Here is a 15,584-nt window from a genome sequence, read left to right as displayed (position 1 = left end):
TGCATGTAATGTATACAAGATATAATGTGAGGCAGAGAGGGATTGAAGGGGAAGGTAGGAGGGATTTAAGGAAAAGGGCAGATTGGAGGGGCGGTGGGCTCCCAGATGCCACTGCCCATGTGTGTGTGTGTGTGTGTGTGTGTGTGTGTGTCTGTGTGTGTCTGTGTGCGCCTTGGAGATGACTGTCAGCAGGCGGTGCCTCTGAGAGAGAGGAGAGAGGGGGGCGATGTTTCCAAAGGGGGGCCCAGTCTGTTACCAAAGGGAGGTGGAGATTTACTATCCCACCCAGTCAAAGTGTCTCACTGGTGCTCTGACACACACACACACACACACACACACATAGAGGCAAAGATACACACAACTCCACACACACACACACACACACACACTCAGACACACTGCAAACTCTCCACAGGAAACTCTGAGCCATAATGCGAAGGCACCTCAGAGCAGACGGGTGCATTGCTCAAACCAAGTGGGATACGGTGCGGCTTTGATAGTGCGTTAATTACTCATGTGATGTGATACAGATGTCTGGGGGCTTCAGCCGAAAGTTTGCCTGACGGTTTCCAAGGGGGCCAGGCAGACATTTTAGAAGAGGTAGGTGAAAACCAAACGTATTTATTATTTATGGATAGATCAGTTTGCGTGCTGTCACAGATCCCAGCAGTGTCATGCTGATGCTAAACTGTGATGCTACTTGAAGGGCTGGCTGCTAAATAGTTCTTTGTGTACTTGGTGACAGCTGGGACTTTGAACAGGAAGAACTCAGGGCTATAAGAGTTGCCTGTGCTGTGACATGATGAAAAGGGCTTCACTATCGATCTGACAGTTGGAAACTTTATCTGCTCTTTACCAGGAGTTTTGTGGATTGAATTACTCTGATTTTGTCCAGAGAGTCTGTTGTTTTTCCTGTGAAGATGCAGTAAATGTCTACAGAATATATTCATTAGAGTGGCAAAAAATGATTGAGAAGGAAATCCAAAGTTTTAAAATATTTTTTATTTTGCATATTCTGATCTTGTGATTTTTGTTTTAACCTCAATGCGTGCGGTGAAAAAAAATGCAGATGGAAATCAGCCCTGCAACACTTCTTCCACATTAAAAAAAAAAAAAAAAGCTCTTTGTTTTGTAACCACATGTTTAGACTTTTCTAAATTAGAAACAGAGGGAGAATGCAAAACTGAGGAAATCATTCAGCTGCAAACCCACGCAAGGCGCTCGGCGTGAAAGCAGCATAAGAGGATCCAAAGCCTCACCGTGTAGCTGCAGCGTTATTGACACAGAGACATAACTGGCAGCTCTTTCTTCCGGGAACGACTGAGAGCAAACGAGGTGCCCAATGCGCTCTGCTGATGCCTCATCCATAACTGTCTGACTGTAACCAGTCATGGCATCTCCCATCTGTGCCCCCCTGGCAAAACCTTTTTGAAGTCTTGAAGAAGTTGTTTAACTTCCTCACAGCTTGTGAAAGGACAGTCATGCTGTTTAACTCTCTTGGAAGTGACGTATAAAATTCCACTTTGGTTAGATTTTGAGTTTGTGTTTGTGTGAAAACTAACCTCTTCTTGTTTGTTTTCTTTTCTCACCAGTGATATATTGGGACCGTCTTTCAATCAGTGAAATCAAAGCGCAGAATGTGTTCCATAATGGGCACCCCAGCTGTGCATATGTTGGTGCTAATGGCCTGTATGGCAGCCAGAGGAATGTGCCAGATAAACAGAGCTGAAGCAGAGGAGGGCTCTCTCCCGGGCTCTCTCGTCCACTCCACCCTCCAGCCTCCAGGTTTCCACAGCACCATCAGTCCCAGTGCGGGGCCTGGCCTCCACCGAGAGGTCCCAGGGACTGATGAACAAGCTGTGGTATATGCAAATACAAGTGTTGTAAAGAGGCCACCTCCAATGTGCGTTGTATCTACCTCCATTAAGACCTATTTTAAGTACATCAACACCATAATTTCCACTTTGGTGTTTGTGGTCGGTCTGGTCGGCAACGCCACCCTGCTGAGCATTATATACCACCACAAGTGCATGAGGAACGGGCCAAATGCCCTCATTGCCAGTCTGGCACTGGGGGACCTTATCTACATCATCATTGACATACCCATCAATGTATACAAGGTACATTCTTCACTCTGTCGGTGCATGTTTAATTCAAGTTCAATCTTATGTTCAAAGCCAAGCTCCTGAGTGACAGCTCCCTGTGTTGATATGATGAAATGCAGCAACAATGGAGGTGATACACACAGATAAAGTGGAATATTACAGACGGGGAGAGGGAGGAAGGGGTGTAATGGTGTGTGCAAATAGACGGGAAGGCGTAATCAGCTGGACGTCGTTATCTTCTTCGTGTGGGCAGATTAGTGGTGAGAGGAGCAGGGATATGGCTGGCTTAAATAAATACGGGAATCGGGCTGTTGTCACACACGCCCGTGGCCTTGTATTGACCTGGGACTTAAGTCACTGGCTCTTATCTGGAGGTTTTATTTTTTCCTAAAAAAGTGCTCAGTGTCACAAGTGATGAATCACTTGTGGAGTTTGGAACTCAGTTCTGCATCAAAGCCTCCATCTATAACATTTTATCCAAATAAATGTGAGGGTGAAAAGTTTCACTCGTACTGCAGCATAAATAAGGATCTGAACTTTTCTGCCTCTCAGCTGCTCATAATCAAAAGCATCAGATTACTTTATCCCCGTGTTTGTGAACGCTGATTTACTGACGTAAACAAATCTTTAACAGTGACGGAAAAGATCAAAAACGTGCATTTAGCAGTTTTCTAATGATCGTCAGTGTAGACAAAAGACCTGTCAATCAGTCTGAGAATGAGGTCAATCAGTCTGAGAATGAGCTGGTTTCAATTGTGAGTGTTTTTGGTTTTTGGTGACTCACAACACGTTTGTTTACTTTCTGACTACAGATCATGGCCTTTGAATATGAAGCATTTAATGATGATAGATCAGCTCAGGGCTCCTTTCTTGCCTTGACTCACACCAGTAAATAGTGTCATGCTTTGTATAATAATCGAGAATGACGGTAAAATGGAGTTATCCGTCATCCTGGGCTTCCCCGTGCATTATGGGACGCTGTCTTACAAGTGAAAAAATGAGAAAGGCACCTGGTTAGAATTAGCTTGGGACTTTGAGGGCACAGCGACTTTGTTGTCCGAGCAGCACATGTGCAGAAAAAAAACAGAAATTTTAGCGGGGCGGGGGGGGGGGATCTTATGCACAAAGAAAGAGCCACGTCTACAATGTTGAAACCATGTCAAAGCCCCTCTTTCACTTCCTCAGAGCTTTGACAGTGTTTCCAAAAATAATCTACTACTTATACACTGAAAACAGTGACGTGGGCCCCCTTCCTCCCCACTGCTCTTCTGCGCTCCTGGGAAACTGGAACGGCACAAGGAAACAATAGAGGGCCAGGAAGCACCGTGAAGTTCCTCCTTTAGCTTCAGCTTTGACAAACTTGTTTCACGTAGGTGATGCCGTCCTGGAGGATAAGCGCCAAGAAAGCTCTGCTGGAAACAAAGGTCTCAGCTCACACGGCCTTGACTTACTTTCCCACAGGAACTAATATCATAAGAGGTTGTGGAAGTGGCTCGAAGTTATCATTTAATTTTGGCTGCAAGTTTCCAGAGGTCGCATGTTTGCAAAAGACGTGCAAAGTTTGATCAGCTGATGAGCTCCATATGGTCCGTGTCAGACTAAACAGGCTCTGACGTTAAGATGACGCTGAGAGGGCTTTGATGTGCCTCGGCCTGCAGAAAAATGGGCCTGCGCAGATTTTAACGATGATCAGCATGAATTCAGGAACATAAGTGAGATTAAACGCCTGCTGCGCTTTGTGATTTAATGGCAAATTATATTAATGTGCATGTGATGAATGAATAAATGTTTAAGCAAGCGTTTCTGTGACGGCTACTGTTTGTGCTGTTTCCTCCAGCTCCTGGCGTCTCGCTGGCCTTTTGACAACAGCAGTGTCGGCCTCGGTCTGTGTAAGCTGGTGCCCTTCCTGCAGAAAGCCTCTGTGGGCATCACCGTTCTGAACCTGTGTGCCCTCAGCGTGGACAGGTCAGTGCTTTCACACTCCTTCTTCGGTCGAGCTCTGAGGGTCAGTTTAGGCCGGCCAGCAAAAAGTTCTCTGATATAAATAATTACGTTAAAGCAAAAATCTGTGTCAGTTGAAAAATGGCCCCAAAAACATGGTTCTTATGCAACAGTAATAGTTTTTGTGCATATAGTATGTTTATGCGTTTTTTAAGGATTAATTAATTAATCCTCCACAACATCTTGGACATCTGTTTCTCATTCTCATAAAGACGACTTTATTGATGTTTTTATCATTCCACTGAAACATATGAAAAGTGGCAGCTCTCCACCGCAGTTACATAACCCTGTGAAGCCAGCACCATGTTTGTGCACATCCTGAAGCCGGGGAGAAGCACAATATTTATTTTTTCATAGCTGGGAAAGCTGATACTGTTGCACAAAATTTGAGGAGGCAGTCAAGTCATTGGAAAGAACATTAAACCACTTTGATTTGGTTTCAAAAACGTATTCATAGTCTGATTTGATCCCAGTTTAATGACACGAAGATCTGGTTAGCTGAGTTAACGATCTTTTTCAGGAAAATACTCAGTCGATACCGATTCTCACCGGGACCTTATTTATCTCTCCGCTCCTCTAATTGTTACCTCAGTGTTCAAAACCTTTGCGAAGAGCCCCTTTAAAGATGCTCTTTACTGCTAATGGCATTAGCTGGAGTCATTTGCTTTATGAGCAGCATTAAGTGTTTGATACACTGTGAGCTCTGTGTTTGATGTTAATATCAAAAACTCTACCTTGATAGCAAGTGCTTCTTTAACAGCGCCTTGATGGGAATTCCCTAATGAATAAATGATGATTGTGAAGTGCTGAAGCTCAGTGTCATCTCACTTTTTGCACCAGACACAACTTTAGAGATAAGAGGCCTGCATGCCTGCTCTGAACGGGCTCCAAGGTTCAACGAGGCAGACGAATCTAACGATCTCTATTATGGGGAAAAAGACAGGCTGCAGTGCTGTACAGTTGTGTTCAAGAGCAGATGCTCTCAGTTTGTTTCCAGGAAATATCTTGTGTGTGTGTGTGCATGTGTGTGTGTGCGTGTGTGTGTGTGTATCATGAAAGTACTTGAGACTGTTTTGTAGCATTTCAATGTTGGAGGAAGAGAAAAAGGTGGATACATTACCACTTAGTAAAATATAAATGCCGCCATGTTGTTCAACAGAGAAATTCAAATGTGTCATGAAAAATATATTGTTTTTGCCATAAAATCTTGATGCAGGATTTTACTAAAACATTTCGACAAGTGGTTTCCATTAATGAAACAAACAAGCAAACAAGTATTCAGTGCATGGGAAACACAAGCCAACAGACAGACCTCTCTGCCAACATGGGCCAGTCTGTTTGGAGGCTTCACAAAAATATAAATATTAGATATTTAAAATAAACAATTGATCATCTCGCCTCGTTAATTCTTAACATTTTGATATTCTTTGCTGACTGAGCACTTTGTTGTGCTTGGTGTGCTGCCATGCATAAGGAAAACGCTGGTAGCTTTCAGGAGAGACAAAGGAAATGATGACTTTACTGATTTCTGTTTGATGATGGAGCAGCGACTGAGAGCAGCTGAGCCGCTGCAGCCATACTTCAATTAATAAATAGGCTTTTTTTTCATATCATGGTAACTGTGTTACATTTTATACCTTCTAATTTCATTTTTATTAGTTGTATCCCAGGAGCGCTGTATCTTAATCATTCCTCTGCAGTAACTCACTGTGCTCTAATCCTATTTAATGCAGTCTAATCACTTTCATATGTCTTGTCCATCTTCATGCCTGGACTCTGACTCTGCGTCTGCCCCCCTCACAGGTACAGGGCCGTGGCATCCTGGAGCAGAGTTCAGGGGGTGGGCATCCCTCCAGTGACCATCATTGAGATTTTGTCTATTTGGGTGCTGTCGCTCCTGCTGGCAGTGCCGGAGGCCATCGGCTTCGACATGGTCAAGTTCAACTACAGGAACGAAACCATACGCACCTGCATGCTTCACCCCAAGAATGACTTCATGCTGGTACGCTGTCATCCTTTCCTAATCGCTCGTGGATAAGAAAATTACCGTTTAGTGCTTTTGTGTCGCAATGTTTTGCTTGTGTTGAGGCCGAGATGTGCTGTGTAGTACATTGTGTCAAGGTACTCATATGGGAGGGTGGTGGAATTTGGCAATAAAGAGACAAAACATTGAGATAGGAAACCCACCTGCATGAGGATGACTTAAAGCGAAAGTGCATGTTCGGTTCCATCACCTTAAAAGCTGGTCTTGTTTGTTTGGAGTTAATGAGTGCTTTTAATGGCCGATGGCTGATGTGCTATTTTGGTTCTGCTGGAATATATTTTTAGAGCAACAGTAAAATCAATCACCAACATTTCCTTCTGCTGCCATCAATAATTAAAAAGATAATTAGAAGACCAACCCACTGACTCTCGTCTCCACACAAATTCACCTTTCGAACCTGCAGGTGACTGTTTGATACTCAAAAGATTTTGAGTGGAGTATCACTTTAAGAAAGGAACCTGGTCTACTTACTTTCCCCGAGTGATTGTGGCCTTTTTCACATCCTTGGAGCACATAATTGATTGCAGGCCAAGTGCAATTACCCAGACTTCAAATCTGGGGCCTCAAGCTGAGCCACATGTGTGCATTTACTCCATATGCCCAAAACTGGAGAAATCTCTCTTGGATATCAGCAATACAACGCTGAAGTCTGAGCAAACTTAGCCTCTGAGCAACAATACTTGACAGCACATAAAACAGCACATTTTCTCACCATTTTTTTTTTGTCAGTATGGAACAAATTTTGCTTGTTTTTGTTTTTGATTTTCACTGAAATTGTGCAATAAGGTTCAGTCAAGTTTGCAGGATTTTGAAATTGCGGTATTTTTGAAGAGCATGCTTAAAATGTCTTTTAGAACCACGGGGATCCAGATGGCTCAGAAGTGGTTTGTTTTCAGATTTACTCCATTATACAAATGAACTGCAGTGACACTGGAGTACAGGGGCACTCCGGTGGTGGTTTTAGGTCTGGGTCAGGTTCAATTACGAAAGTAGTCCCTGATTTTTTGGACCATACCTGCTCAAGCCAAGTGGAGCATGTTATCACCTTTAAGGCCCACATCAAGAACAGTTATGAAACATTAAAGCGAGATCCTCCCTCTGCAGAGGGGTGGAGGTGCAAAGGGAGCCTTTGGTGAGAAATTACAGGAAATACAGCAGTTACAGAAAATGAACAGAGAGTTGTATTAACTCCAGGGAAGTCCTGGATTCTACATCATTTTCATGCATTTATCTTTCTGAATTAAAGCACTTATTATTAAGTGTACCTCACTGTTTAACATGTGCTTGTTGCCCTGCAGTTCTACAGGGATGCAAAGGACTGGTGGCTGTTCGGCTTCTACTTTTGCGTACCGCTGGCCTGCACTGCCATCTTCTACACGCTGATGACCTGCGAGATGCTCAATCACAGGAATGGCAGCCTTCGGATAGCCCTCAGCGAGCACCTCAGGCAGGTTGGACAAGATTTCTATTATTACACTAACATTTGTCATGTTTACTACACGCTTTTTCCACCTGATCCTCCCTCACACAAACGTCATCCCCTCCTCTCCTCACTCTCTCCAGAGGAGGGAGGTAGCCAAAGCCGTCTTCTGCCTCGTCCTCATCTTTGCCCTCTGCTGGTTCCCCCTGCACCTCAGCCGGATCCTTAAGAGGATGGTGTACTCCCAGAATGACAACATGCGCTGTGAGCTGCTCAAGTGAGTTATAACAACCCTCTTACACAAATGGCACTTAAATCTACACAGTATGAAAAAGCACAGGCCGTGTCACTGTTATTCTGTGATTTTGATGACTTTTATAAAAATGTATCCTGGTCAACATCAGCCTTTCTTCTATTTTCAGCTTCCTGTTGGTCCTGGATTATCTGAGTATCAACCTTGCAACAATCAACTCCTGCATAAACCCCATTATCCTCTACTTTGTCAGCAAGAAGTTTAAAAACTGCTTCAAGGTATAGTTGTGTTGTACAACAGACATTAATGCATGTAACACACTCAAGTGCTCGCTCTTATCTCTCTCCCTCACACACACACACACACACACACACACACACACACACACACAAAGAAACACACATGTACTTCATATTTAGTCTGGCCAGTAAAGCAAACAGTGAACTCAGGCCTTTGTCCATGACACAGCGGCTGAGATGACATTCCATGAGCAACATGTAAAAGCAGCCCGGTGATTTATGCATTCGCTTTGTGCGTCTGAGGTCACACGCTGTAAATGTCTGTCAAACGGGCCTGAGCGGAGATAAACCATGCCTCAAGTTAGCACGTTAACAGAGTGGTGTGAGGGAGGCGGGGGCGCAAACAAGAGAGTAGCTGCACAAGTGGAAAAACTTTTAACTCAGTAAAAAAAATACTATGTTAAAGGACCAGTTTGTGGTTTCTTATGGAGAGTTAGATGCAGTGGCACTTTTTTGACTGGGGTGGCCCAAGTCCAGCACTGACTTACACAGGTGTGAAATGAAGTATGTACCCAAAAATAAGTGCTTTTAAAAGATCTACCAATCCCAAGAAAACGGGGTGGCCCGATACAAAAATAATTTAAAGCTTCCATACTGTATTCTTCAAGTCCTCAAAACGGAATTGCATGTCCAAAAGTAGGATCCACATAAAGGAAAACAACACCCGTTCAAAAATACTCATCAGGTCATGGTTTGAACTAAGTTCCCACGTCTCACTGGGCAGATAGCCAATCAGACTTTAGGATAATGGGGTTGCACTTGGGGTAGCCTATCAGATTTCAGTGTGTGCAAATGCCAAAAAATAGAAATGTATTTCCCAAAATGTTATTCTCCTTTGTCTCTCTTCACATAGTCTTGTCTGTGCTGCTGGTGTTACTCTGACAACCAGCTGAGCAGCATTGGGCCCATGAACGGAACCAGCATCCAGTGTAAAAGCCCCGAGCCCAACAACCTCCACACCGATCGCAGCATCCGGAAAGACAGCGACTGATCTCTGGCCCGAGGACTGTTTTCAAGCTCTTCCATATACCCAGCAGCTTTTAAAACGCAGCCATCGCTCAGTCTAAAATATACACGGTGTAAAGTACTTTTTTCAGACAGTAAATGCACATCCTTAAGACCACTGAAGCAACACACGAGCCTGGCAGAGATGGATCAGGAAGTGGAGTTAAAAGGAGCAAACAATGGATTTGGTGTTCAGTGCTCTGAAGTTCCTCTCAGCGGGTGAAACTTCCTAAAACAAACTTCTTGTATTCCCACACCCACGGACAGTGACGCTGTAGCGTGAGAGACAAAGAGGGGGAGCTGGATGAGGAGGAGGAGGAGGACGAGGAGGAGGAGGAGGAGGACTCTTTAACAGGATGCAGCTGAACAGTGACTATAAATTACTCTCAATCAGTAGATGCGCGTGCTATTCCTGTAAAGGGCAACACTACTGGGAAGGATGCATGAAGCTACAGGAAGGAGAAAGCAGACTGCGTGTTGTCAGAGGGAATGATGGGAGATGAGTGTGTGCCGTCCCCAGGAGTTCACGACTCATTGACGGTGGAAAACAGGAAAGCACGTTACTGACTCGAGCAGCGATTCATTTTCCATTAAACACGCGAGTGGTTCTACGGTGTATTTTACGCACACTCATCATACATTGAGCTACTTCCTGGTATAATTAGAGGAAGTTCATTTGCTTCACCTTTGACTGCTTGACAAAATCTCTCTGTAATTCATCGGGATGAGAGGGAAAATGTCTCAGAGCAAACAAAAGACAGTTTCTGCTTCGTGTAATCATGAGCCACAAAATTCTGGTCAATAATTCAAATGCGAACGATTTCACAACAGAATCATGTCCGGTGTCGGAATAAGCCAAAATACACTGGCACAAACTCAAGTACAGAAAGAACTCTGTGTTTTCAGAGCAATGTGTCAAGCAAATGATAAATATGAAGTAAGGCATTATTACAGGTCTGATATCACCGTAGACCAAAGATGGACAGGAATTAGCTTTTTTTTCTAAACACTGTGAATTTTACCAAATATAACCAACAATAATTGTGACTTTTATGCTTGTATAACCCATAGAATATATACGTATATATATAGACATATACTGTCCACTTTTATAAAGTGTTATACTGCAGTAACTAAGTATTTTACTCAGACTACATTACCTGTGTAATGACAGAGGCAAATGAGTTTTTAATGGTGGCTCGACATTTTAGAAAGTATGTTTATCGGCGCTCTTGCCAAGAGTTCCACGTCTTTATGATAAATATTTAGCCACAGCCAGGAGTGATTGGCTTAGCTTAGCATAAAGACAGGAAACATGGGGAACAGCTAATCTGGATCTGGTCTGAAGGTGACAAAAATCACCTGCCAGCAGCATTAAAGCTCACTAATTAACATGCTGCATTTTATTTGTCTAATCCAAAAGAAAACCAGATCGTTAAAGTGATGATGTGTAGTTTCTGGTGCTAGCTGTGGCCACCAGCTAACAGGCTATGAGAAATACTATAGGCCTTATATTCAGGAGCTAACTAGCCAGAAAATCATAAGATATACTGTATTAATTCATGAGCTTTAGAGACGCTGGCAGGCAGATTTTGTGAGCTTTAGACAGAGCCGAGCTAGCCGTTTCCAGTCTTTATGCTATGCTATGCTAACTAGCTCCTGGCTGTCGCTTCATATTTAGCATTAGAGAGGGATTGATTAGAGCAAAACTATTCTTTTTCTGCGGAAATCATATTCAGCTACCTAACAGCTATACTGCCTTATGCTATTTGATATGTGAATACATGTAAACCTGAGTGTGTTTGAGTGTGTGTTAGCATGTGCGTGTGTGTGTACAATGACTTGCACTTCTTTGGTTGGAGTGTTTTGCACACTTGTGTCGAGAAGAACAGGCGGTGTCTGCACAGTGTCGTTTTACCACTATTCACAAAGGTGATTCATAACAATCTGTAAGAAAATGGAATTCATATGTTTGTCTCCATTGATTTAACACGTTGACCTCACGTTGACGCTGCTGCTTCTACCAATAAATCAATTTCCATCTCCACTATAAGGAACATGGAGGTTTATTTCCCCATCATGCTAATATTGGTTTCATTGGGAAGTCGAGGGGGCCCCTTCTGTTTTTCATCTGCGTCTGTGAGAAAGAGGCGTCTGGGAGTGATTTGAAGCACACTGTGACCCGCTTGGCAACTGAGCCCTGAGGGTTGCTAATGTCAGCGGAGAGGATGTGAACAGCTCGGACGGTGGGAATATGATACTTATAACTCACTTCTCATCTGTGTTGCCAAAAGAGGGTCAAGGAAAGCAAAGTTTCACCATTACTTATCCATCTTTTAGTCAGATGTTAGCTTTAATGAAGCAGGATTATGTGTATTTTGCTTACTAACAATGTCATGATGGTTATAAATAATAAGAATTAGTGCAGCATTAATGCAAGCTGCACTTGATTTAATGCAACACAAACACATTTTGACTGTTTCTTTACTATAACAAACGTTTTTTTTTTTTTTTTTTTTCTAAATCCATTATATAAAGCACTAGCTGTATCAAGACTGAGTCTGTGGCAGCTTCTCACAATTAAGTGTCGACTTTGTCGTGTTAACCCGGGATAATGCTCGCTATACCTCTCAAAAAGAGACAATTACCAGAGCCATGCAATCCCATACACAAAGCCGGGAAACACCCAAGATCAACAGAACACTGTAGCGGCCGTGGCTTTATCAGACGCTGGCCTGTTATTTGTTTCAGCGGTTTGTGATAAGTCTCAACCAGGTCATAAACTTAATGAAACTGGTTCATATTCCTCAAATGAAATCATCCCACAATCAGCTTCCAATAACCCTGAAGAAATGGAGAACTGCTCAAGGCTTTGTTTGCTAAGATGTGACGTTTCACCGCTGAATAAAAAAACGATAGAAACCAACATTAGTCAGATGAAACATACTGGAACGTATTCATGCTTTTCTGGGAAGTGAGAGGCAGAAATCATGGGTGTGAGGGACAGTGAGGGAAAGTGAAACAGAGCTCTGACGAATTTGGTGGGAAACGTGTTTCTTGCCAGCAGGGGATTGAATAAAGCTCAAAAACAAATAATAAAGATCTCCAAGGTCCAAAGGGCTTCTCCATGTAAAGGTTAGTCAGATGTCGTTGTTCATGGCAAAGAGAAGGGGATTCATGGCATTCTCTATTAGGTTTTCTATTATAATTTCAACTTGAGCTTTTATTTTGAAATGAATGATTGCCAGTAGTGAATCTTGTCCATTACTTTGGATATGAGAGATGCAAGAAAACAACATGCTGCTTTTCCTTTTTCTAAGTGGTTTTTAACTTAATGTTTTAACATGTGTTTTTCAGTCTTTGTTGTTTCAGTCTTTTTCAGTCTAATGCACCTGTTTCAAATTAAAGAATAACATGACAAATAAAATATCATCATCATCATCATTTATCCTCTTTCTATCATTAAAACTTGCCACTTGCTTGCCAGCTAGTTGGAAAAAAGTGAACTCTGTCTCAGAATTCCCTCTAAAATGCAGCATCAAGCATTTACCCACACTAATAAAAAGGGAATATGAGTTCAGTGAACTGCGGATCATTAGAATTTACAGTCTCACTGCTGCTCTCACGTTATCAGAGTTTCCAGAACATTTTAAATCCATGGTCTGCAGTGAGTGAGCTTGATGTCACTGCGGGTGGATTACCAGCCAAGCTGTGGACAGCTGACCCTGGACCCCAGCTCTCCAGGGCCCCAAAAAGCTCCAGGTTTGCTGGTTTGTAATAAATTAACTGAAACTTTGGAAATATGCAGCACAAAAGCACAATATTAAATGACATGATAAGAACCTGCTCTTAAAGTGCACATGTGAAAAATCTGATTTTAGGACCCTCATTATTTCAGTTTTGTGCTTATAGTGTCATAGCCTGATAAGCATGCTGAATAATAAAGTAAATTATTTACAACAAATAAATCGGAAGGAATGCAAACAAAGAGGAGGATGGAATCTGTAATATCAATAGTTTAGGGAGTAATGAACAGGAATAAGCAGCATGGGTGTTGTATTACAAAAGTTAAAGCAACAAGAGCTAAGAAGCTAAAGTCCTGTGAGGAAGAGGAGATCTCAGCTGGACTGGCTGCTACTCAGGCCTTCATGCAAGAGGCACATCAGGCCTTCAGAGCCGCACAGTGCAGGCATCACAGTATGTTGCATGCTCCTAAAATGATCATTTGTCTTTACCAAAGAGCATTTCTAGTCCCAGGTAGTATTTCAGGATAGAAAGTCTGCACGTAACACAAAACAGGTGGGAGGATGGGGGGCCAGTAAAGGCCCAGCTGCTCCTTTTTGCCCCGAAGCCTTTAACCCAGCAGGTTAATGCAGCCATGAGCGTCACCCAGTGTGACTCAGTGAGGTACCTTTGTCATGAGCTGTACTTTAAGGACAAGGCTGGCAGTGCTCCAAATTTTCATTACTGTCAACAAATTGCACACAAAGACTGAAACCACGTCTCTGACAGGTCATAAACATGTAATCACACTGCAGCAGAGCAGTTCTGTGTGTTCTTGGTATATTCACCGTAATGTGGGAACGTGTGTGTTTAATAGTTTGTATCAGGCTTCGAACACACAAACAAGAACAGTCAATTCATTGCTGCTCTTGATCTTTGCGTTGGATTTGTTAATGATAAAAAAAGCATATAGAATATTGTCAGATTTATCCTTTAAAGAGACTCAGAGTAGCATTTTTATACTCATTTGTATATAATGTACATAACCTATTTGTGACTTTTTTTGTTTTCAATTTGGTACTATTTGTTCTGTTTTCCACCTCTCCTATTTACTCTGCTGCTTTAACAAGAATTTGCCCAGTGAGGGATCAGTAAAGTCTGATCTATCTTATCTTAAAGTTCAGCTGCAGCTCTTGTTTTTGAATAGCTCCTGATCTTGCTGTGTGACTTTGAAGAGCTTCTTCGAATCCATTCTGCGTCACCTGTGCTGTTGTTCAGGAACAGATGAACTGAAGTGAACACCCTCGCTGAGTCTGAACATTTCCTGACACGGAGGCCTATGGCAGACGTATTAAGATAAATAAGTAATAGTTGAACAATTGCAGACTTGTGTATTCCTCTGACAAAGGAGGTGCACTTTGGCTGACACATTATATCTCAGGAATCAGACAGTATGTCTCCTCCTTTGTTGTGCATTGATTATTATTATTCCTCAGACTATCCATTGTGCCTATCCCTACTATGTGCACTTCCTGCAAAGTTACCAGTTACTTCACCCTATAGTTAAGGCTGTTTTGGACGCCACATCCTTTAATGCTAAAATATGTTTTGGGTCTGATCAAACACAGCATATGTTTATCTACCCTGCCCTTACATGGCTGTACCCTCTATGCCACTTTGCATGGCAATCCCTCCCAGCTATCCACCATGGCACTCGCTCGCACGACTTGTGGCAAAGACTATTTCTAATTCATAAAAGCCAAAAGGATCAATTCAAAATTCATGAACAATCTGTCCTGCTACAACCAGTGATTTCTGTGACTGTGGGGCAGTGGAGACACGCTGCAACAGAAAGGAAAGTTCTGCCTCCCCTTATTTTACAGGCAGACACGCACACACAAATACATAAACATGTGCAGATGCACGTGTGCACAAGAGCAGGTAAGAAGGTTCTGACGCATATTTAAAGATACTCTCTTAATGCAGAATTCAGATTAAACAAAATACATACATATAATATAAACCTTAAAAACAGAAAAAATGCTAAAGGAGTGAACAATGGATGATGGTTATGTTGCTTCCACAGACAGTAAATCTGACACTTGACCACATCCCCAATTTGATGCAAAACATCAATAAATCTAATGAACATAACAATAACAAAAATCAAAATCAAATAAACAACTTACATTATTAGAATCTATATTTTATAATGATAGAAATGGATGGAACAAATAAGAATGACAACAATAATAACAATAATATTGAACTGACATGGTCCTTCCTGATTCTGGATATGGTGCAAACCTTTTTGTCTTATAGGTCTTTCGCACAGTACAGGTTTTGGATAATGAAATGATGGTTTCAGGGTCCTGGTGTTGTGCATGTTTGCATGTTGACTCACAGTCACACCAACATGGCTCACTGGGACATTTGAATAGAACAAAACCATCAGAAATGTTATAACTAACACTTTCAACTATAACCCGTCACGATGTCTGCTGTGGAGAAGGTCTCTGTGGATGCAGCTGTAATGACTTCAGGCTTATTCTTTAATTGATTGTTTTGCACTTCTGCAAATTCGACTCATTGTCACATGCGGCTGTTAAGATATTATGTTCATTGCATGTTTCAACTGGGAAAATGTTTATTTTACAGAGACTGTCACAGGCCCCATTCAGGCAAACAAAAGTAAATGTACAGGAGAAGCAGAAGTATATCTTGTGTATTAGTC

The 15,584-nt window shown here is 42.3% G+C and overlaps 1 protein-coding gene across 1 annotated transcript; it reads left to right on the top strand.

Moving 5' to 3' along the window:
- The first annotated feature begins 428 nt into the window (after positions 1–428).
- ednraa (endothelin receptor type Aa) lies at positions 429–11,176 on the top strand. Its single transcript, XM_076729312.1, has 8 exons — positions 429–600; positions 1,593–2,120; positions 3,943–4,070; positions 5,910–6,108; positions 7,449–7,601; positions 7,714–7,847; positions 7,993–8,101; positions 8,976–11,176. The coding sequence occupies exons 2-8, from the start codon at positions 1,638–1,640 to the stop codon at positions 9,111–9,113; spliced, it is 1,344 nt and encodes a 447-aa protein (XP_076585427.1). The 5' UTR covers positions 429–600; positions 1,593–1,637; the 3' UTR covers positions 9,114–11,176.
- Positions 11,177–15,584: the final 4,408 nt, after the last annotated feature.

The sequence above is a fragment of the Chaetodon auriga genome, chromosome 4 (genome assembly GCF_051107435.1).
Source record: "Chaetodon auriga isolate fChaAug3 chromosome 4, fChaAug3.hap1, whole genome shotgun sequence".
In the NCBI taxonomy this organism is placed as follows: Eukaryota; Metazoa; Chordata; class Actinopteri; order Chaetodontiformes; family Chaetodontidae; genus Chaetodon; species Chaetodon auriga.
This window is presented reverse-complemented; position numbering and strand designations above follow the sequence as displayed.

Coding starts and splice junctions, on each gene's coding strand:
- ednraa (XM_076729312.1), top strand. CDS start 1,638: ATGTGTTCCATAATGGGCACCCCAGCTGTGCATATGTTGGTGCTAATG. Junction 4,071..5,909: donor TGTGCCCTCAGCGTGGACAG/GTCAGTGCTTTC, acceptor CCCCCCTCACAG/GTACAGGGCCGTGGCATCCT. Junction 8,102..8,975: donor AGTTTAAAAACTGCTTCAAG/GTATAGTTGTGT, acceptor CTCTTCACATAG/TCTTGTCTGTGCTGCTGGTG.